Source organism: Phoxinus phoxinus (genome assembly GCF_949152265.1).
Source record: "Phoxinus phoxinus genome assembly, chromosome: 11".
Classification (NCBI taxonomy): Eukaryota; Metazoa; Chordata; class Actinopteri; order Cypriniformes; family Leuciscidae; genus Phoxinus; species Phoxinus phoxinus.
In genome coordinates, this window is record NC_136886.1 from 2,992,305 (window position 1) to 3,017,233 (window position 24,929).

A 24,929-nucleotide genomic window follows, 5' to 3' on the forward strand; every position below is an offset into this window, starting at 1 on the left:
ACAGCAGCTTTACCTTCTCCATAGTATCTTGATTGTTAGATGCTATCTCGGACAAATCCTATTAGGTAGTTAATCCTGATTAATTAGTCAGAAAATCTCCAGTAACTGGTTTGCAATGGAGAGGTTGGAATCGGCTGCTTCCCGTTTGAAGTGTTTGTGAGCGTATTAAACTGCAGGAATGATGCATGAGATGCATGACATCAAACTGTATTTATCTGTGTCGTGCTCGTGCATTACAACCGATTCAGTCAGTGATAACAGAGACAGAGTGAATATAAGCAGTAAATAGAGAATCTACCTCGCCATCTGTCTCTTGTACGTAACTAAATACTAACCCAAGACATCTGTGTATTTCTGCATAATGTGCATTCATCTGCTGAAACTGAACAATGTTTCAATCAGAAATATGTGGCTTGTTAATTATAATATTGTTTCTGAGTGAATCTCATGAAAAACATGTCCAACTCAAAATATACTATATATATATATATATATATATTAGGGCTGTCAAAAGATTAATCGCGATTAATCACATCCAAAATAAACGTTTGTGTTTACATAATACGTATATGTGTATGTACTGTGTAATTTATACATATAAATACACGCACAATCGTGTATATATTTAAGAAAAATTGGTTATATTTATATATAAAATATTTATATATAATATAAATTATATAAATGTATATACAGTATATAAATGCAATTATTCCTTAAATATACATGAATGTGTTAAATATATACATACACAGTATACACACATATATTATGTAAACACAAACTTTTATTTTGGATGTGATTAATCACGATTAATCTTTTGACAGCCCTAATATATATATATATATATATATATATATATATACACACAGACACCCCATTACATATTGCAAAGCACTATAATATGATACCACTACTTAATTGTAAGAGAAACAAAAGATGCTTGATTAAAATTGTTAAATGCATGTAAACCTATCCTAAAACTGTAATAAAGTCAGTCAAGCTTTGCATTTACCTGTTAAGCCGGTTCCAGTCAGTTTTATAATGAAGTGAAATTTATTCAATGCAACTTTATTGGCTCTGTGGAAATATAATATTATGAAACATATCGCTAGAAGTTCTCTGTATGTTTAGCACATTTATCGTGGTCGGTTTGTTTTTTCAGCTTGACTATCGGATTTCTTGAGCAGCTAAATGTATTCAGCACATTTCAATCTGCAACTTTATTCTTCATTGGCTTCATTTTCCAGCTGTTTGATGTTAAATCTCTGTGCTCGCCTGGGCTGTCAGGCTCCGTCCTCGTCTCGGCACAAAAAGGTGATATTGTTAGACTGTGAATGGAAGCGAGGCGAGGCCGTTCCACAGGGTTCAAACAGTCCTTTTGAAGTGCCAGCCTTATTACAAAATGTGCCGTTTACCCCTGCACGCACACACACACACACACACACACACACACATGCACACACAGAAAATTGGTGCTTTTAAAAGCTTAATAGAGCCGCCGCTCAGTAAGTCTTAACCTGCAGACATCTGCCAGCAAAGAGGCCAATATCAGTACACAAAAAAAGCTATAAAAATATACAGTAGCCTACTCATGCATGTATGCAGAGAAAAAGTAGATTTACTATATATGAAAAAATATATATATATCTGTGAATATATTCAGCTTGATTGGATTGGTAAAGTATAATCTAAACTTACCTTTCAGATAATATACATTTAAATATATTAATATTGATAGTAACATGTTATATTTCCCAATGCAGTTCCATTATGTATCTTTTTGCATTGGAAATCCTGATGCTGCATTCAAGTATTTTAAAGTGCCCCAATTATGCTTTTTTAAATATTACCATTCATGCAGTGTGTAATATCAAATATGTGTAAAGAAAGTGCACGACAGATAAGGTTATTGTCTCCTAAAAGAAAGAATCGATGCTAAACTGCTGAAACTATTCGTCTGTAATTCCAGTCTCACTTCCTGTTACAAACCTGAGTAACAATGTAACACATTTGCATGTAGCTGTAGCTGAGACTGACAGAGTTTGGTTCGTGTTGTCGTCATGATGAGAAGGCGCAGTTTTCTGTGCTGTAAATCCACTTTGCCACACTTCAAAAGGACGAGGACTTGCATTGATACGGTAAAACTGACGCCATCGTTACTGTTCGTATCACTGTGTGGCAGTGCTGAGGAAGGTACGAAGCTGAAATGCAGATATGGGAATGGATGTTTCGTTTACAACACGCACTGTAAGCGGTCGACCAATCACAACAGACTGAACCATCTGACCAATCAGAGTAGAGTTAGCCAATCACAACAGACTGGGCCATCTGATCAATCAGAGCAGAGTAGACCAATCACAACTAATTGGGCCATCTGACCAATCAGAGCAGAGTAAACCAATCACAAGTCACAAAAAACTGAGCCATCTGACCAATCAGAGCAGAGTAGACAAATCACAACTAATTGGGCCATCTGACCAATCAGAGCAGAGTAAACTAATCACAACAGACTGGGTCATCTGACCAATCAGAGAAGAGTAGATCACAACCGACTGGGCCATCTGACCAAGCAGAGCAGAGTAGACCAATCACAAGTCACAACAGACTGCCATCTGACCAATCAGAGCAGTAGACCAATCACAACTAATTGGGCCATCTGACCAATCAGAGCAGAGACCAATCACGACTAATTGGGCCATATGACCGAGCAGAGCAGAGACCAATCACAACAGACTGGGCCATCTGACCAATCAGAGCAAAGTAAACCAATCACAAGTTACAACAGACTGGGCCATCTAACCAATCAGAGCAGAGTAAGCCAATCACAACAGACTGGGCCATCTGACCAATCAGAGCAGAGTGGGCAATCCGACCAATCAGAGCAGAGTAGACCAGAGTGAACGGACAGTTTTCAGACTCTGAAATGAGAAGTGGGGTGATGTGCAATGGATATTATGAGAAAAAGTTTTTTTTTTTTTTACTTTGGATGCATGTAAACCTATTGTAGAAGAACCTTTAAAACAGCATAATCGTTCAAAACTTACGAGTTCAGAAATTGTAATTACGATGTGATTTTGGTCGGACTTAGGTGTGCAAAAATGTTTATTTTTTCACTTCCTAGTTAAAATTAAGCGATAAGGTGATGCATCTAAAGTAATTTTATTTAATTCCTATTCAAAAAAATCTCAGTCCCAAGTTTCAATTGAGACTGTTGACAGTAAAATTTAGTTTTTATGCATTTTGTGCTCTGCCGACGAAGAATAGCATTAAAGCGTGCTATTTTTCTCATTTAGATGATTTATGATGCAAATGATTTGAAGGCAGCATTACCATAACCACAGAAATTGGTTATAAATAATGGAGAGTGTTGTAATTTGATCATATGCATCTTATTTTATGGCAGCATGATATGTTTGGATGATAAATCTGTGCTAAAGTATTGACTGTAAACCTCTCAGTGTTTCTCTGCTTTTGTTCCTTGGAGCTGATGTCACACTTCTTCTTGTTTGTCTTTTTCACACTTTTTTCCAAGGCTCTTTGAGGTGTATTTCTGCCGTCACTTTTTTCACTCAGTATATTTTTTTCTTTTTTACTCTGTGAGAGCGTCTGAGCTGTCAGCAATTACCAGAAAAGACAGTGTTGATGTTTGTAGAGAGGAAAAGAGAGTCAAAGATAGACTTGTGTCATCGGCTCAGAAGAGTAATCGCTGTTACCTGCGACAGGCTGAAGCAGAGGTCAGTCCTCAGGGCGGTGCGTGTGTGTGTGTGTGTGTGTGAGAGAGAGAGCCTTTAATTTGTGGAGCCGAACACCTGCAGTGTTTCCACTCCTGTCTCGACCGACAGGATAATTCAACAGCCCACTTCAATCAGACCTGATGAGCCAACAGCGAGCCCTTCGGAGCCGTTCGAAAAGCTCACTTCCCTTCTCGTCTCGTCTCGTCTCGTCTCGTTTCGTCTCATTACGTCTCATTAGGGTTGTTTGCTAAGACAAGCGTCACTATTACTGTTACTCATCGTTAAGAGTACTAACACTAACACTAAGTAATAAACGTCAGCGTTCCACAACTCGTCCTGCAGCGTTTGTGTTTGAGCTCCGTGATACTAAAACTATTATATCTTTATATTCTCTATTCTTTTGACAATATTCAGTATACTATATTCACACTGCTATTTAAAAGTCTGGGGTCCGTATGATTTTGATATAAAAAACAAAACAAGGCATTGAATTGATCGTAAGTGACATTAACGAACAAAACCATGGTTTCCATAAAAATATAAAGCAGCTCAACTGTTGACATTAATCAGAAATGTTTCTTGAGCAGCAAATCATCATATCATATTGATTTCTGAAGGATCATGTGACACTGAAGACTGGAGTAATGATGCTGAAAATTCAGCTTTGATCAGGAATAATTACTTAATCTTAAAATATATTCACATAGAAAACAGTTATTTTAAATGCTAATAATATTTTACAATATTACTCTTCTTACTTTGGAGTGTGTGTGTGGGTGTGTGGGTGTGTGTGTGTGTGTGTGTGTGTGTGTGTGTGTGTGTGTGTGTGTGTGTGTGTGTGTGTGTGTGTGTGTGTGTGTGTGTGTGTGTGTGTGTGTGTGTGTGTGTGTGTGTGTGTGTGTGTGTGTGTGTGTGTGTGTGTGTGTTTGAATGATAAGAGTCAAGAGTCAATTAATTAAAAATTGATTCATTTGAATTCATTTGAACTGATTCACAGCAATGAACTGACGGATGTACAAGGGGTTAATCCATCCGCCGGAAACTGAAGCTTCCCCGGGCGCCGCCATTGGCTAGCGGACTCCCACCTGCTGTTAGCATCCCATTGACTCCCATTCATTTTGGCGTCACTTTGACAGCAAATAACTTTACATCTGAGGCGTTTAAAGACTCCATTTGTCCATTATTTATTTCTAAAGAAACACGATAATGTATAAAAGGCTCCATTACTTTGTATCTTACGTTATGGCCCCGTAGAAGCAGTTTTTGTAAAAATAGGCTAACAAATGCGTCATAACAGCGCGACTCTGTCGCACAAGTTGAGAAATTACCGTATAGACCGCCCGGCGGAGAAGCTCACGGGCAATCGGGGGGACGTGGAGGCATAAAGTCAAGGGAGAAGCCCATAGAGAGTGATAAAGTTGCTCCCGCTGCTAGCTCATGGACAGCTAATGCTCACGCTCTCCGTCTCTCCGAGATTCGGAAGGGAATGATTCAGATTTCTCTCGTCACAGCTACTAGAAGACTGACAGCTGTCAGACTCACGTCACATCTACGTCATCAAGCTCAGTTTGAGCCTGCGCAGTTCGCCTGGCGATCAGGAAGTGAGTGCTTCAAATTGACTTCACTTCTCTTCGTTGAAATCTATGGGGTCGCTGTGTCCAGTTTATATACTGTCTATGCGGATGTATTTCTTACAGAAGTTAAATCAAAGACTTTTTTAAAACATCTTCACAATATACATGTATAAATCATTGCAAATAAATGTTGTTTGTTCAGAATAGCCTAGAGAGCCGCAGGTGGGCTGTTTTAACCACTCGTAACACACTATCATCAAGGCGGTGAGTTTTGCACACACACATAAACCACTCGCATTCCCAGACGGTGTAAAAGTGTAGTTTCTGACGTCCTCCTCAAGCTCGCACTCTTCGTAAGAGGTTCAGACCACCTCTGCGACATGAATCATTATCTGCGAGTTGAAGTGTGCAGCCGTTTGTCACACAACGCATCTCTAAAACGCGTCTCAGCAGCGATGAAACATCATGTGTCTGCACAGGTCAGATGCACGTGGCTCTCCTCGACCGGCCACCTCAGCGGCACGTCTTATTAACACTCGCACGCGCTGTTCCTCTGGACGCCGGAGCACAAACCCAAGAGATGTTTCGGACAGATTTGTGCATTAGCGCTCCTTCAGGACCAGAGCTTCTCCTAATGTAATGAGAGGAAAGATCAAACTAGTCTGGGATCCGCAGTCAAGGGCAGCAGATGGCGGGTCTGCTGTGCGCGGTGTGCGCTGTCTCTGTTCTGATCCCCTGCTAGTGTCAGAGAAACATATGAACCTCCTCTCGATGGAGACGCTAGGCCTGCGCCTGCACGGCGAGCTCGGTCCTGCCGACAGCTTTTGTTGATCTTGGCTGGAGGTCACGCACACTTTTGTGGAAGGCTTTCTCCAGCTTATTTTACAGCATGTTCTGCTTTCAAGTCTTTAAGTGATCATAGTTATGAGTGCGGTTGAATGCCACCACAATTTTAAGTTTAAATACAAAAAAAAAAAAAAAAGAAAAAAAAAAAGATAATTTATCATATAAATATTTTAGTTTGAACTTAATCTAAATTAAACATAATATAATATAATTTATATATTATACAATATTATAATTAATATGAGGTATAGTTATACAATGCACAAAGCATGAGCATATGCTTTTATTACTGTTAACAATTAATTAATTGCATATCTTGTATAAAGTGTTTTATTACATTTTATATTAATTTAATTTCAACTAAATTAATATAATTTATATATTATAAAATATACACGTATAAATATTATGAATGAGGCATAGTTTTGCAACTATATTTAAAGTTATATTTTTATATTTTAGGCTACATGCACAAAGCATTTGGATTCTTCCACATGTATGTTTGCAGTATTACTATTAACATATAATTAATTAACTAACCCCACCCCCAATTTTAAGTGTAAATTATAGAATAATTTAATATTTAATAATGTTATTTAAATAATAAATAATACAAATAATCATTAATTTTAACATTACAAATATTTTAAAGTAACTGAAAACATTAAATACTAAATAGTAATATAAATATTATTAGACATAATTATACAATTAAATAAATTATACATTTCTTATTTTTGGCTATGCAAGGCATTTGGATTTCTTTGCATTTCGCAGTATTAACGTTAACAAGTAATTTATTAATTGATCATTCTTTTTATTTTTTTTAATTGACATCTCTAGATGTTTAAATGCATTTAAAGGGACAGTTCACCCAAAAATAAAAATGCTGTCATTATTTCGCTCACCCTCGTAAGTTCTGTCCCCATCATGTTTTGTCAGGCTCCTGTAGCCGGTGAGACAGAGCGATCGACACTGAGGTACATGGTGTCGTCTGAATGCATCATCGGCTGCTTTGATTAAAAAAAAGCCTGCCAAATGTGTAAATATTGTCTAGTGTCTTGGACCTGGAAATTGGCAAAAACTGTATACTATGAAATTGCATGAAGCCAACCAATCAGATGGCAAGTTTTGAGAAGGCTTGGGCTATTTTTGTGTGCGCTCTCTGTGCGATGTCTGAGTCTGAGACTGCTTTGAGTTTTTGCCAGTCTTTGCTATTTTTAGGCCGCTGGGAAACATTGTCCGTGTAACCAACACTGACGAATCCTTGACAATGTGTCACAATATTTGAGCCAATGAAAAGACAAGATTTCACGGCACAATCATAGCACTGGGTCTTAATTCTGTCAGACAGGGCCGGCCGCTGAATTCTGGGATTAGTTTGGTTTATCTGGGTTTTTTTTTTTTTTTTTTTTTTTTACCCAATCCCAAGTGTCAGTTCTTTTTCATGGAAAAACCAGGGAACGTGACCAATGCAGATAAACGAGTGTTATTTTCTGGATTTAATCAGCCGTTTCCAGACTCCACAGAGGTTTCACTTAGTGTGGTGTGTGAGAAAGAAAGATTAAATCTGACAACGAGTCCCCTTCTGTCACACACAAGTTCATATAACAGCATGTCCTCACTGCTGTTTGTGTGTGTGTGTGTGTGAGTGTGTGTGTGTGTGTGTGCGTGTGTGCGTGTGTGCGTGTGTGCGTGCGTGTGTGTGCGTGTGTGTGTGTGTGTGTGTGTGTGTGTGTGTGTGTGTGTGTGTGTGTGTGTGTGTGTGTGTGTGTGTGTGTGTGTGTGTGTGTGTGTGTGTGTGTGTGTGTGTGTGTGTGTGTGTGTGTGTGTGTGTGTGTGTGTGTGTGTGTGTGTGTGTGTGTGTGTGTGTGTGTGTGATCGGACAGGACTGAATGCGATGTCGCTGGATTCGGATCCGTGACCGTCCGTAACAAATGCGCTTTTCTTCCGGGGAAAAGTTCTCCATGCTTCACACACTGATGAAGTGAATGACATCACCTCCGCTAATGACAACACTCTTCTGTAATCACTGAGTATAACGTGTCCGATGTGAAGTGTTCGACAGCTGGAACATGCGCTTACACTCACAATTAACAGTCACATTCATTTTTATGATGCCACGTTTAAGTGATTAGGTTGAGTAACACTGATGCAGTGATATCATCTGTCTATCCATTCATCCGTCAATCTGATGTCAATCTATCATTCTGTCTATCCATCTATCCGTTCATCTGTCAATCTATAATTCTATCTATCCATCCATCAATCATACTATCTATCGTTCTGTCATATCTATTGTTCTATCATTCTATATATCATTCTATCTATCGTTCCATTGTTCTATTGATCTATATATCTATCTATCTATCTTTCGTTCTATCTATCTATCTATCTACCCACCATTCTGTCTATCCATCATCCATCTATATATCATTTAATCTATCGTTCCATCGTTCTATTGATCTATCTATCTATCTCTCTATCATTATATCGTTCTCTATCTATCTATCCATCCACCCACCATTCTGTCTATCCATACATCCATCTATATATCATTATATTGTTCCATCTATCTATCTATCTATCTATCTATCTAACCATCCACCCATCATTCTGTCTATCCATCCATCTATATATCATTCTATCGTTCTATCATTCTATCTTTCTTTCTATCTGTCTGTCGGTCTATCTATCGTTGTATGTATGTATGTATCTATCTATCTATCTATCTATCTATCTATCTATCTATCTATCTATCTATCTATCTATCTATCTATCTATCTATCTATCTATCTATCTATCTATCTATCTATCTATCTATCTAACCATCCACCCATCATTCTGTCTATCCATCCATCTATATACACTCTAAAAAAATGCTGGGTTGTTTCAACCCAATTTTGGGTAAAATATGGACAAACCCAAACGTTGGGTTAAAAATGTAATGTAAAAATTTAACCCAACGGCTGGGTTTGTCCATATTTTACCCAAAATTGGGTTGAAACAACCCAGCATTTTTTAGAGTGATTCTATCTTTCTTTCTATCTGTCTGTCGGTCTATCTATCATTGTATATATGCATCTATCTATCTATCTATCTATCTATCTATCTATCTATCTATCTATCAGTCACATAACTCTGCATCCATTTTTATGAAAACTATATTGTACTCTAGTTTCTCTATTTGAATCCATTCTGTATTCTATAATTTAAAGTTTAACCATAATAAAGAAAATATTTAGTTTAACAGTGAAGGCATATTGTAATCATAACATTTTAATCAAAACATGAATTGTTGCATTTGGTTACAAGACACATTAACACAGATTGTGTTTTATGTATTTACTTTTTGTCATTCTATGGTAATTATTTGTGATGGTCAATCCCTAGGTATATTTAGGGGAAAAAATCTATATTCCCTCCGGGCCACGGCCTCACAGACTGTCATTGTAATGTAAGCAGAAGTCCGTGGTACAGTGTGATTTAACTCATGCAGCGTGACAGACTGACAGCCGCATTGAAATCCTCCAGAGGCCGAAGCGTCAATCAAGCGATGACAGCAAGCAGTGGCTTCAGATCATGAGATCAGCTGTCCGCTCCAGCACTGGGAATGACCGCTGGAGAGATCCGACTGGAATTGGATGACTAACCTGTGATCAGGACTTTGATTTTTCTGAGTAGGAGCATAGAGGTAGAGAATCTGAAATATCACGAGTGACTCAATGTCAGATAAAAGGCTTAAATGGATGATTGGATGTATCCGTTTTGCATTGTATGGTGAGAATGACCAAATGAATCCATGCATATGACATTAGAAAAATGCAAACCTGATCCAAATGCAATGTTTGCAATGGATGGAGACTTTTTGGTTCTAATATTTAAACCAGTGTGTGCAGAACACCTCTTTAAAATCCCTCTCCACACACACAGGTGAAACTCGAAAAATGTGAATATCATGCAAAAGTTCATTTATTTCAGTAATTCAACTTACAAGGTGAAACTAATATATTATATAGACTCATTACATGCAAAGTGAGATATTTCAAGCCTTTATTTGTTGTAATTTTGATGATTATGGCTTACAGTTTATCAAAACCCCAAATTCAAAATTAGAATATTGTGAAAAGGTTTTCATAAGCTGTAAGCCATAATCAGATGATATAAATGAACTTTTGCAAGATATTCAAATTTTTTCGAGTTTCACCTGTAAGTAAATCCAGAGACACCCAATCACAACTCGAACCCTGCCATCCAGGCCCTAAACATAGATGCCCTCTGATCCAAGATCCAGGTGAATGAACCAACACAATCTCATGAAAGTGTGTATCTATACCACGAATGTTATTTCTCGTACCATTTATTCGCCAAAAATTGTTTTTGCGTGCATATGCTACGCACTGAAAACCCTTGGGTAGGATTAGGGGTGGGAGCGCGTGCATATTACACGCCATAAAGTGCGTATCATATGCACGCAAAAACTATTTTTGTTGTATAAATGGTACGAGAAATGACATTCGTTGTATAGATACGCACTTTCGTGAGATCGGGCTGACACCGGTAAAGGAAAGCATCTTACCTGTACAGATACAGGTCACCTTGAACAGTCTGTGTCGCTGCTAGTATCTTTAAGTAATATTTCTGTTTTACTAGAATTATCAATTTGCTATTTAAGGATCTTAGTGTGAATTATCAAGAAAGGAAAATGTTAGTCCAGCGTAAGGAAGGTCTTTGAAAAGTCTCAAATGAGATTTGATGTTACTTTCATGCCTCTGTTGTTTCTCCCATTGGCATTAAATGTGAGCAAATGGAAAACTTTTTGGAAGAGATCTCAACAATTGCAATTAAGAACACAAAAAACACATTTTCTATTTAAAGATCTCAGAGTGAATTATCAATAAAGGAGGATGTAAATGAATGGCAACTCAACTCAATATTTTATATTCCTAGGGAATGCATGAACTGTATATTTTGAATGCAATGAAAGTCGCTTTGGATGAAAGCATCTGCCAGATGCATAAATTTGAATTCTAGTTTTTTTATCTCTGATTTTGGTATGCATGACCTAAAATGTGCAATAAACATGTTTTACCTTTTGTGCATCTAAAATGTAAAGTGCTGGAATGGTTTCAGCAGCTTTTTGCCCGTGAAGCCCTCTGGAGTTGCGTGGCGTCTGCTGTCACGCTGATGATTTATATGTGTTTTTTGCTAACAGGAGATGGGAACCCCAAGGAGAGCAGTCCATTCATCAACAGCACCGACCCAGAGAAGAACCAGCAACATGACGGCAAGAACATGGCCCTGTTCGAGGTACACATGAGCTCATGCACGCACGTTCAAGTCTAAACATGCCACGACGGCACATTTTAACTCTCATTAGAGCCAGACAGTGAGGCACAGGCAAGCAAACTATAGTGATTAATGGAATAAAAGAGTCTGACAGTAATTAATAAGCATAATTAACGTTTGAAGGGCAGGAAGTCCCCAGGACATTGATCTCTGCAGGTGGATGATAACAGCATGCAAGAGCCTTCAGTCCAAAAGAAGTGCAAAACACGTGCTATACTGCGTCTAAAACTATTTTAAACTGCCTTTCTATAGCCTCATATTAATTAGGTGATTATTTAAGTGATTTTGTGACTCAAATGTTACATGAGCTAAATTATAAAGTGCATATGCATTTTAACCTAAAATCTGGTCCGCTTGTCAACAGAAAATGTTAGTTTTGAAAAGTCTCAAATGAGATTTTATTTGACTTGTATGCCTCTGTTGTTTCTCCGTGGCAATGAGATTAAACGGTGAGTAAATGGAGACTTTGGCTTGTGTCTTTTCAGAAGAGATCTCAACAATTGCATAAGGCCACAAAAACCAAATTCGCTATTTCAGTGATCTCAAATATTTTTTCTGTGTTCACTGAATGTAAATTCAAGATGTTTGTGAAGCCCAATGTATGCTAGCTGACTAATTAATATGCACAGTATGCTTATATGTTTGGTTTGCATGGATGACCTACTGCATTTGATCAACTGTGCCTTAAACGCATTTTACTTTGTCACTAAATCGTTACGCCAGCATCTCAAGTTTATCATCAAATTCAACATTTATCATCAAATTCAACATTTATCATCAAATTCTTCCTCGATCAAATGATCTGAGCTGCTCTGTACTCGTACTATATGACTACTACTGACTTAGTTGTTTCTGTTTTTCCTTTTCCTCCATTACAGATGATGCATCTTAAATAAAACTCTACTGAGAGTTTCATTAGCTATTAAAAATTAAACTCTGAGCAATAAAATTGTCCTCTGGGCTTGTCGTTTGTAATCTGTAAATGTACACATGACATTTCAGATGATGTTCATCACGAGTGAATTATTTAATGCTCACAAAATTTGTTCTGTTTGTGCGTGTGTTTGCTCTACAGGATGAGATGGACACGATTCCCATGGTATCGTCTCTTCTCAGCAGTCTCGCCAACTACTCAAACCTGCCGCAGGGCAGCAAAGAACATGAGGAGGCGGAAAACAATGAGGGCTCGCGCAAGAAACCTGTCCAGGTACGCATGCATGCTCTCGGCACGCTCTCAAAGCAACGGATATCGCTTTTCTTCACACATTTTTGTCTAGTTCTCAATTGCTCTGGGTGAACATTAATTGGCTTCTGCCAGACAGAGTGTCTGAACGGCGAGATCTGGAGTGTAAATGACAGCTGCCAGCTCTGTTTTGACCTGTGACCTGATCTCCCTTAGTCCCTCGGCATCCCAGACTGAGCGCGCTCATTAGAGACTGGCCTCGGTCATGCCCGTAACCTCCCTCACGGCGCCGGCCTTTCCCGGCCTGTTTCCCAGTCGCTTGATGCAGTTTCACTTTTCTTGATTGCAATCTTGACTCAGTTCGCAAATTTGCTTCTAACTTTTTGTGTGTGGTATTAGAGGACTGTGAGTGTTGGTGCACTAGTTGTGCAATTGAAAGTGGAGTCGTGTTAAGATTTTGTGAATGTGTAATGGGTTGATAAAACAAGTGCACGAGTACAATTTTATTTAATAACTAGTCTTACAGTTCCCAAATAATCATATAACATTTAAATTCAAAGGCATTCTGGGGTTTTTTTTCTTTTTCGAATTACTCCGAAGGTGAATCTGAAGGCAATATTATTTTAGTATTTTTAATATACTGTTATACAGGTGAAACTTGAAAAATTTGAATATCGTGCAAAAGTTCATTTATTTAAGTAATTTAACTTAAAAGGTGAAACTAATATATTATATAGACTCATTACATGCAAAGTGAGATATTTCAAGTCTTTATTTGTTATAATTTCAAGTTATAGTTTCACCTGAAGTATTTACATACTGTTATAGTACTATATATTAATTATTTATTTATTTTTATTTTAGTTTAAGTTTTAGTACTTTTGTGATTTTACCTGTTTTTTTTTGTTTGTTTTTTTCATAAGTTTGTTTAATATTTTATATTTAGCTGTATTTACTTAATTTTTGGTTTTAGTAATTTTAGCACTTTAAGTTTTTTTTATTTCATTAGGCTGCCAATTTTCCAATTTTTGTTGAATTTTTTTTATCCATTGCTTAAATTTTATATTATGTTTATTATTTCAAATACCCAAAAAAAATTTTAAAATATTTTCTCTGATTCAGTGATTTTTTTTTTTTTTTTTTTTTTGCTCTGGCACAGAGAGTCTCTACTGAGCGTGTGCAAGACATTTAGCGTGTTACACATATCTCCTATAATAATTCCTCTGAGGCCTCCTCTACTTCAGCAGTCAAAATGACCAAAAACTTAGTAAAGATTAAACCCTGCAATACATCATTGCTCGGCTGTACAGGGAGAGCGAGAGAGAGAGAGAGAGAAAGAAAGAGAGTAAAATAGAGAAATGAGATGGAATTGGATTTGTCCTCTCAACACGATCGAGGAGAGCGATAATCTTCCTCTTGTTTCTCTCTGCGACTTCAACTTAATTAGCTCGTCTTGCAAAGCATCTGCTCTCCAATCAGCCTCCATTTTGAGAGGGTCAATCCGCTCATCTCCAGCAGCAAATGTCCCCGCATCCCCACACACACGCTCGACCACGGGGGTCCGTTTATTACCAATCACGTCGTCAGGATTCAGCTCTGCTCCACGGATGACTTGAACTCTCTCTCTCTCTCAGTCTAAAGATTTCTTTACATCACAAAAAAAACGGCACAGAAGTTATATCTGAAGTTGCATACACTACTGTTCAAACGTTCAGGGTCAGTAAGATTATTTCAAATACTTTTATTCTGCAAGGATGCATTAAATTGATCAGAAGTGACAGTAAAGACATTCATAATGTTACAAAAGATTATATTTTAGAATAAATGTTGTTCTTTTGAACTTTCAATTCATTAAAGAATCCTGGGGGGAGGGGGGAATTATCGTTGTTTCCACAATAATATGAAGCAGCTCAACTGTTTTCAACATTGATAATAATCATAAATGTTTCTTGAGCTTCAAATCATCATATTACACTGATTTCTGAAGGATCATGTGACACTGAAGTCTGGAGTATTGATGCTGAAAATTCAGCTTTGTATCATATATTACATTTTAAAATATAATCAAAGAGAAACCTGCTATTTTAAATTATACTAATATTCCACAATAATACTGTTTTTACTGTATTTGTATCAGCCTTGTTGAGAATAAGAGACTTATTGCATAAGACTGTTTTTTTAGACGATATCTTAAGTTAAAAATCATTATTACTACAGATTTGAACTTGTAACATTAGTACTAGTCCTTAACATCCACTGTTTTGTGATGCAGACATCACAAAATGCAAGATTTTTCTTGGCCCGACATTAAAATAGCCATAAATATGTCTTGCATTGAAGGGATCCATATCACAAAGCAACATGCAAAAAAAAAAAGACATCTTAGCAACGTTTTGGCAACCGTTGTGTTGTGCACACTTCACCTTTAACGTTGTGTTGCTATGACTGCTTGTGTTGATCAGTGATTCGCAGCAGATATTTCAGTCTTGTCACATTAATGACAGCGGATTGCACAAGGGCAAATGTTATTTTTCTCCTCAAGGATGATGTAAGATGAAGTATGATGCCTCATAAGGAGAGGTTATCAGATGTTGCGGGCGGTGACATGTGGTCGTTACAGTTGCCATATGCTCTCTGTGGACCAGTAGCCAACGCTCGCGACATGAACACACTCTCACACACACACACACACACACACACACACACACACACTGAGTCGCAGGAAAAATGCTAATTCATGTCAAGCTCTAAGGGACAGGGCCGCAGAGCAGTTATTTGTGCAATTTCTGAACATGCTCACGTACACACAGTAATCCGTGTTGGGCTGACAGTGATATTCGCTGCCCTTTTCCTTCCCCTGCCATTGCTGTGCTTTTTAATAATTCACCCCGTCTGAGCTAAGTCACATTAACGCTGTCAGCCCCTGTTTGGGCAGCCAAGCGAGAGGACACTATTACAAGCTCCTCTCTTCTCCTCTTCTTCTCCTCGTCTCTGACGGCGGTCATCAGTTTGCTTGTCAGTTCTGTCAGCATGCAAAATGCACTTATGTTCATGTACAGTTTGGTTAATGCTTGGGACATACATATGTCAGAATCAGATGTTGAGAAAATGATATTTTGCTTGAAAATGACCTGTTTTTTGCATCAAAACATTGTTTTCATGACATAAGTTAAACATTTCCCCCATGCCAAACGACTGTGAGAAACATGTTTACAACAGCTCTCTCCGTTTATCACAGAGTCCTGAAGAAAATGAATCACAGTTGTCACCAAAATATTAATATGAACTGTTTTCAACATTGCTAATAATCAGAAATGTTTCTTGAGGAGCAAATCATCATAAATGATTTCTGAAGGATCATGTGACACTGATGATGCTGAAAATGCATATATTACATTTTAAAATGCATTCAAATACAAAAAAAATGTATTTAAAAACTATTTTTAATATAAAAAATTGTTGCAAAACTTAGACTCATTACATGCAAAGTGAGATATTTCAATCCTTTATTTGTTATAATTTTGGTTTACAGCTTATGAAAACCTTTTCACAATATTCTAATTTTGAATTTGGGTTTTTCATAAGCCATAATCATCAAAATTATAACAAAATAAAGTCTTGAAATATCTCACTTTGCATGTAATGAGTCTATAATATATTAGTTTCACCTTTTAAGTTGAATTACTGAAATAAATGAACTTTTGCACGATATAAAAAATGCTTCTTCAGTTTTATAAATAACATGAGGGTGAGTAAAAGATGCCAGTATTTACATTTTTTCAGTTTTTTGTGACCTATCCCTTTAAAACCAGGATCAGGTACTTTTCAAGCTCTCAGCTGTCTGTCATTCCTGAAGAGGAGTCCGTTCTCCAGCCGTTTCACATGTGGTCCTGCAGCTGGACAGGTGTTGGCGAACGCACTGGGACTGAGACCCCTGAGGCTCTCTGCTGCTTTACCTGAGATCCTCGCCACCCGTGGGAAATCACAAACACACACACATACACACGGGACCACAGAGGTTTGATTACACACCTGCTCCAGTAAACTGAACACAGCTCCGCTCTGCCTGAGTCTATGGGCCGAAGAGTGACCGCTGTGGATTCAGGCGTTCGCACTCGCTTGACACGCAGCCACAGCTTCCATAACCAGAACTGACTTCATCACGCGACACTCTTCACTCACTGACACACACTGAGCCTGCCAGATACAGGAATATCTCACACGGATATCTCACACACAAAAAAGTACCACCTTGGAATAGCATGTAAATATTGTGTTGATATGTAAATAGCATTTACAGGTGAAACTCGAAAAATGTGAATATCATGCATTTATTTCAGTAATTCAACTTAAAAGGTGAAACTAATATATTATATAGACTCATTACATGCAAAGTGAGATATTTCAAGCCTTTATTTGTTATAATTTTGATGATTATGGCTTACAGTTTATGAAAACCCCAAATTCAAAATTATAATATTGTGAAAAGGTTTTCATAAGCTGTAAGCCATACTCATCAAAATTATAACAAATAAAGGCTTGAAATATCTCACTTTGCATGTAATGAGTCTATATAATATATTAGTTTCACCTTTTAAAGGGGTCATGACATGAGAAACCAAATTTGCCTTGATCTTTTGGTATATAAGAGGTCTTTGTACCATTTAAACGTCCTGCAAGTTTCATAGCTTAAGACGTCCTCCCCATTATAAACGAATCATTTATTTAATCAAGCTCTAAATACAGCTCGTTCTGGATCCATGGTAAGAAGTGACGTCACGGTACGAAGTGACGTACCAGCGTTTGCATAATGACCGCCTCCAGCAGAAGACAGTTACGCTTTAAGCGCAAGGCAACTACGCTTTAAGCGCAAGGCAACTACGCTTTAAGCGCAAGGCAACTACGCTTTAAGCGCAAGGCAACTAAGCTCATTTCGTATCGTTGTCGCGCCCGCGCGCTGCGCGCCTCACAAGTGTTCAGTCGACGGACAGCGAGTGGGTCTGTGTACAGGGAAATTACGATGCCACGCAGATGTGCTGTTCCTGGCTGTGGACAAACAACATCTTTGAATACGCTGCGAAGGATCCAGTCGTCAGGGAAAAATGGATGCACTTTATTTTTTGCGGACGTCTCAGTCACGGCAGTGTTAGTTTAAGCGTTTGTTCTGTACATTTGAAGGATGACTGTTTTGAGCTTTGCCAGAAAACTGTTGCTCAAAGATTAGTCCGTGCCGACTATTCTGGGCTCAACATCGACGACGCAAACTGTAAGTAATGTATTTAAAACTTTAAACTACTTTTTAAATACGCTGAAAGATCCAGTCGTCAGGGAAAAATGGATGCACTTTATTTTTTGCGGACGTCCCAGTCACGGCAGTGTTAGTTTAAGCGTTTGTTCTATACATTTAAGGATGACTGTTTTGAGGAAAAAATCCCAATATGATGCTTGGCTTTGCCAGAAAACTGTTGCTCAAAGATAAGTCCGTGCCGACTATTCTGGGCTCAACAACGACGACGCAAACTTACTTTTTACCATGGCTAATATAAACAGATTTGTATAAGAGAATCTTGAAAATATGTCGCCTTTCTAGTAGGCCTACATGTGATTAGTTAAATAATGTTAAACTGTTAGCAAATTAAGCTATAGGATAATTATGCAACAATAATCCGTTTTCAAGTGTCTCGGGTTAATTTTTTTTTATTAATTCAAAATAGTTTCACTTTCCATGTGGACACGAGCTGATCCAGTCTTCGTTGTTGTGGTGATGGTTCATTTTCCTCTGATTCCGGCTCAAACATAATAAGGTTTTATCATTGCAAGAGCCATCGCTTCGCATAAACAGTTGCGCCGAATCCGCAAATGTTCTGGCTGGGGGCGTTAATAATTGATGCACAGGCACTGACGTTAGCCAATCATAACAGTGGGCGTTAACACTGAACTCTTAAAGGGGAAACACCCCCCAAACAGACTGTTTGAATCAGAGGATGAGAAACAGGGTGGGAAAAGGTCATAAATCACTACATTTTAAAAGTTTTTTGTAAAAAAAACTATAGTAATACTATAATTGCACCTAAGGGAACATAATAATAAAATAAAAAAAAACATGTCATGACCCCTTTAAGTTGAATTACTGAAATAAATGCACTTTTGCACGATATTCACATTTTTCGAGTTGCACCTGTATAAATATGGTGATCATATATCGATTTGTATAAGCTGGGAGTGTTGCATTGATGGCTCTTGTATATACTCTTCTTGAGCCAGTATTATGTGGGTCTGCACTTCCAGAAGCCGTCATAGGATGGTGTTGATTTTCTTCAGGACGTGAGGAACGCTTCATTTGTATTTCAGCGGGGCTTGCAGGTTTTAGTTTGCTCATAATAAATAAATAAGAAGGCCTCAAAGATGCCGTGATGTCAAACCCCCTTATGGAAAAAGCAAGCCATTGTGTTCACAACTGTGACATTGAGCGCTTACCAGGATCAACTAAACACTGGATTTTCAAAAGTGTGTGAATTGAGCAAAGTTTGCGTCACAGACTCTTTAAAGGGGTGGTTGAGTATGATTTCACTTTTCTAACTTTAGTGAGTGTGTAATGTTGCTGTTTGATCATAAACAACATCTGCAAAGTTACAATGCTCAAAGTTCAAAGCAAAGGAAGATATTTGCTTTTAAAGAAAAGGACTACAACAAACGCCTGGTAGGAACTACACGACATTCCTCCCGGGTTAGTGACATCACCAATCCTAGAATTTACATAAGCCCCGCCCCCAGAACACGCAGTCCATGTTGAGAAGAGGAAGAGTTGTTGTAGTCGAGTACATTTGTGAGTCAGCTCAAACTTTAGCATCCGTCTTTTCACATGCAATAGAAAGTGACTCTGTGTGCATCTCACAACAGTTCCTATACGAGCGGTTTATAGATTAGCATGACAGAATATGCTAATTGAAGATCGTTAACTCCACATCAGCAACATAAATTCATCAACTAACCATTCAGAGACGTCCTGTTGCTTCTACATGTTGTCACTTCTTCTTGAGTCTCTGCATCTTTGTCTGACTCCGTTTTAACATTAAAGGCAGAACAGTTTCTGTCATTTTAGTGTGTGTGTGTGTGAGGTAATCGCAGCTGCTAACACACGCTCTGCAGCAGCTCATTTGCATTTAAAGGGCCAGGCACAAAACGGTGCGTTTTTTTGCAAACCCTCAAAAAGTGACAACTTTAACATGCTACTGTATATAAAAATATCTGTGGGGGTATTTTGTGCCAAAACTTCACACACACACTCTGGGAACATCAGAGATTTATTTTACATCTTGTGAAGCCACCCCTTTAAATACGTCCAATAAGTTACATTTTGATGCTCCTAAACATGACGTGGAACCAAACAAACAGTGATTGATTGTTTTACATGTCAGTCAGTCAGTGGCCAATGAAAGTCCAGATCTTCTGCCATCAGTCTGAACAACTGACTAGTCCTCAGCAGACCGGCGCGTCTTCTGTTTCTGAAGCTCATCTGCTCATCTCAAGTTGAGCGTTCAGATGTTTTTCTGCAGACCTCGCTTGTAGCGAGTGCTTATTTGAGTCATTGTTGCCTTTCTATCAGTCTGGCCATTCTCCTCTGACCTCTGGCATCAACCAGGCGTTTTCTCCCGCTGTGTGTGTTAGTATGTGTTTCACTCTATCTTGTTTCGTTAATTATGTTCCTGATATTAAATCCTGACCCCAAACTTGACCTCAACTCGTGTTTCTGTGGCGACAGCACTTTTTAATGACTAACTGCTGATTGGACACATCTCACTCACTCCTCAGCTCAGAAGTGTTATACACACGCCTCTTGAGCCGCAAACTCTCCCGCTCGTAATTAGAGGGATGGAAGAGATGAAAGTGGATGAGAGGGAGATTCTGGTGTAGTCAGACTCAGAAGTGTTTGTGTTTTGCTATTGTTCATGGATGCTGGGCTGGGGAATGGAGTGGAACATGCTTTTCAAGAGCACTGCTGTATTGTTATTGCAGGAGAAGTGAGCCGTAATCTTACCTTGACACACGTTTTATGAATGAAACCGATATACGAGCAGCCTTGGCCATTTTCTTTCATTTCATCATTTTGTTTCATTTCAGCTGTCGCATAGAAAACAAAAGCGCTCTTTATGAAATATTACATTTTCTGAGTTTTTTGCCCTTGCAAAACCCACCTCCAATGATGCTCTCAGGTTTGATATTCTGATATACAGGTGAAACTCGAAAAATTAGAAAATTATTTCAGTAAATCAACTTAAAAGGTGAAACTAATATATAATATAGACTCATTACATGCAAAGTGAGACATTTCAAGCCTTTATTTGTTATAATTTTGATGATTATGGCTTACAGCTTATGAAAACCTTTTCACAATATTCTAATATTGAATTTGGGGTTTTCATAAACTGTATAATCAGCAAAGTTATAACAAATAAAGGCTTAAAATATCTCACTTTGCATGTAATGAGTCTATTTAATATATTAGTTTCACCTTTTAAGTTGAATTACTGTAATAAATGAACTTTTGCTTATGCATATTCAAATTTTTCGAGTTTCATGGCTTGATTCATTAATTGTTCGTCTGTTTTATCTTATATTTTCAATATCTTCAGTAAGCATTTTTTTCGAAGTGATGCAACACCATAACTGATAGAATAGCAATATATACTAATAATATTAAACTCATTTATTCAGTTATGCCGGTTGGTGTCCGTTGTCCAGCGGTTACGTTTTATGTAAATTCTGGCACGACTATGCCAAAAATAATTCATTCACTGTCATCAAGTCAAAAGCTGTAAAAACGATTGTGAGAAAGAAAGACGTTATTGAGATCGGGATTAAAGGGAATAGCTCAGTGCACGGCTCAGACAGACAGTACATCTGATTAGTATTCCTCTGACATCAGGCACATTAGCATGAAGAGAAGGATGTCAAAATGACAAAGAGGATCTGCTTCTTTCCGCCTGGATTGTCTGTGGTTTTCACAGAACGAGTGTTGCTCTTGGGTTTGGAGAGTCTGTGGAGAGAGGGATTGGACTCCTTCAAGATCTAGTACGTGGATGGGCAACATTATTCCCGTAACTGACCGTCCTGTTGACTTAAAAGATTAAAAATGCTGCTTTCGGAGGACACATTCATGCCAAGGTATGAAGGAAATCATCAAGGCACGTCTGAATCCAATAGCTTCACTTTCTGTCTCCTGAGATCCTTCATCAGGGTTTTGTTTCCCAAAAGCATCGTTAGCTAACTATGGTCACAAGTTCTGTCATTATAACCAGTTCAACGAGTCTGTGTTTCCCGAAACCATCGTTCCAACGAACATCCGCACACTGCATCGCAAACTTGTGTGTTTGGAGCGACAGCTCTCGACCCGTGGTTAGAAGAAGAGTTTCTAGTTTGCATGACATGTGGACTCAATAAATACTTCTCTTGAGCCAAACAAGCAAGCTGGCATTCAGTACAATCTTATCTTTTATTTAGAATACATACAAATGTCATTTACGTATTTTAGTTTGTGAAGAGATTTAAAGCACCGTTTTTGATGAGTGCGCATTAGGGTTAGTTACTTGTAATTATGCATAATTTACTATAGTAAGTATGTAGTAACATGTAATTACATCACCTTGAAATAAAGTGTTACCAAAGTTATTAATAAAAACTGTTGTTATGCATTATTTACAGCCTAATGTTTAGCGCTTGCATGTAAACCACAGATGCGTGACCTTATCAAAGAACTTAATTATTGCTGTCATTTAGACGTGATGCATAAAGCCACATTATATTAGATTACATTAATACTGAAATTAATCCTTGCTTCAGAAATCAAATTATCCCACACAGAATTGCACATTTGCATGGCTGATATTAAATTTAATGGCATGCATTATTCAGGCCTTCTTATTTATTTCAGGTTAATTAAATTAAAAGTCTTGTTTCCCAGTTTGCCATCTGCCGTCGCTGTGTGTGTGTGTGTGTGTGTGTGTGTGTGTGTGTGTGTGTGTGTATGTGTGTGTGTGTGTGTGTGTGTGTGTGTGTGTGTGTGTGTGTGTGTGTGTGTGTGTGTGTGTGTGTGTGTGTGTGTGTGTGTGTTGTGTGTGTGTGTGTGTGTGTGTGTGTGTGTGTGTGTGTGTCCTAATCTCAGTCTGTCATGAAGATTATGCCGGAGGGAAGCATGTTTTCTCTCTTTTAGTTTTAGTCTTTGTTCCGTTCAGCGCGTCAGATTGTCTCCCAAATATAACAGTTAACGACAATTACTGTAATTAGCTCTAATTTATAAAACATATAGTTCTGGCTTTAGATTCTGATTGGATGAGTCCTATTAAAAGCCGGCGTAATAAAGCAGATATAAACACAAGTGATCAGTTGACTGTCAATTTAATATCAGTTTTAAAATGACCATATTAATGTACAGTGGATTTTATACGGTCCTCCAAAGTACTTGAAATAATACCATGTTTAAAAAGAAGTACTTTTTTGATAATTAATGAATATCATTTGAATATCAATGAATATCAGAGTATCACTTGAAGGGAAACGGTACGAAACCACCTAGCAACCACCCAGAACACCATAACAAATGCATAGCAACCAATCAGAAGTCAGAACACCTTAGCAACCCCATAGCAACAGTCAGACATCACGATATCAGAAGTGTAAGAATCTGTTGCACACTGTTCTTATCATAGTTAGAGTGTGTGAGTGAGTGAGTGAGTGAGTGAGCGAGTGAGTGAGTGAGCGAGTGAGTGAGTGAGTGAGTGAGTGAGTGAGTGAGTGAGTGAGTGAGTGAGTGAGTGAGTGAGTGAGTGAGTGAGTGAGTGAGTGAGTGAGTGAGTGAGTGAGTGAGTGTGTGTAAGTGACTGAACGCTACTCAGTTATTCAGCGCATGTTTTTAGGGTGTGTCACATGAGACTCTCTCAGACACCCATTGAACACATTTAATCAACTGTGTGAAATGAAGAGTGCTTTGACAAGGTGTGTGTGTGTGTGTGTGTGTGTGTGTGTGTGTGTGTGTGTGTGTGTGTGTGTGTGTGCGTGTGCGCGCGTGTGCGCGCGTGTGTGTGTGTGTGTGTGTGTGTGTGTGTGTGTGTGTGTGTGTGTGTGTGTGTGTGTGTGTGTGTGTGTGTGCCGGTCGTCTTGTACTTTACATCCGCTGTGGATCTGTTGAGGCTGGTGAACCGAGTTTGCCGGTTTGCCCTTTTTTGGACACGGGGATAATTGCATTTTATTGACAGTGTCCTTGAATGAGGACGGGACGTATTCAGTGGAGCTGTTTTTGGATGCCGTGTTGATGGACATGCACACACACACACACACACACACACACACACTCACCATTGATCAAGCTAGCAGACATTCACTCACTGTGTGTTAGTAATTACCGGCCACTCCACACACGCACATACACACTTTCTCTTTGAATATGACATTGGCTCTTACCTTTGAATGCCTTTGAAATGAGCACAACAAACACAATGGCAGCGGATGTTCAGTGGGAAGGGAGAGTCATCTATTAATGTACAGTGTTGTTGATCACAGGGCTTAAACTGCTCTGCTAGATTATAACTAGATGTTCACATTCTGCAGTAAATGTTATGTTCCTCCAGTGTGTTCTCGAGTGTTGTGGATCGTTGTTGAGTGATCTGAATAGTTGCTTGGATGTTGCGGCGGGTTTTAGTGTTTCTACATGGTTTCTTGATATCTCACTTTTTTATTGTCAACCAGATGAAACTTGTGTCTGATCACCTGGTAAAGTAACAGCAGTCCTCTAATTAAATTAAATTTAATTAAGTTCAACACATTCATGTCTGGAAGAAGAATTGCAATGTCCACACACCTTCTGACTAATGACTTTCCATTCGGCTCATTCCGTGTCAACAAGGTTTTTCTGGTGAAAGAAGCACATAAACATAGAAGAAAACCCAAATATTAAATGTTATGAATGTATATTCACTGTTTTGTAGAGCGGGGGTCAAATTGAGTTTTGGAGCCAAATTACAGGGGGGTCAAATTGACTTGGTAAATGACTATTAAATTAGTTGACTTTAGCAATCTTTGTTGCATTATGCCTACAGTGATAATCACTATTTCATCACTATTTATATTTTACTACAAATATTTTGGCTTTTTTCACTATTATGTTTGACTTTCTTCTGATTTTTTTTTTTTAACGAAATAAAAAAAAATGATTCGGGGGAAGTTTCTGAAATTTGGTTGATTTGA

At 38.2% G+C, this 24,929-nt stretch overlaps 1 protein-coding gene across 9 annotated transcripts in view; it reads left to right on the forward strand.

Annotated features, from left to right (window-relative positions):
* The window catches only part of slc12a5a (solute carrier family 12 member 5a), a gene marked incomplete at its 5' end in the record, with an annotated part of 157,337 nt that overhangs the window by 94,116 nt on the left and 38,292 nt on the right, over window positions 1-24,929 (forward strand). For all 9 annotated transcript variants that reach the window (XR_013799441.1, XR_013799442.1, XR_013799443.1 and 6 more), the window contains 2 exons: window positions 11,373-11,467; window positions 12,582-12,713. Coding sequence is in view for 3 of the 9 variants with exons in the window: in XM_079627176.1 (XP_079483302.1) it covers window positions 11,373-11,467; window positions 12,582-12,713 (227 nt within the window). The remainder of the gene's footprint in view (window positions 1-11,372; window positions 11,468-12,581; window positions 12,714-24,929) is intronic.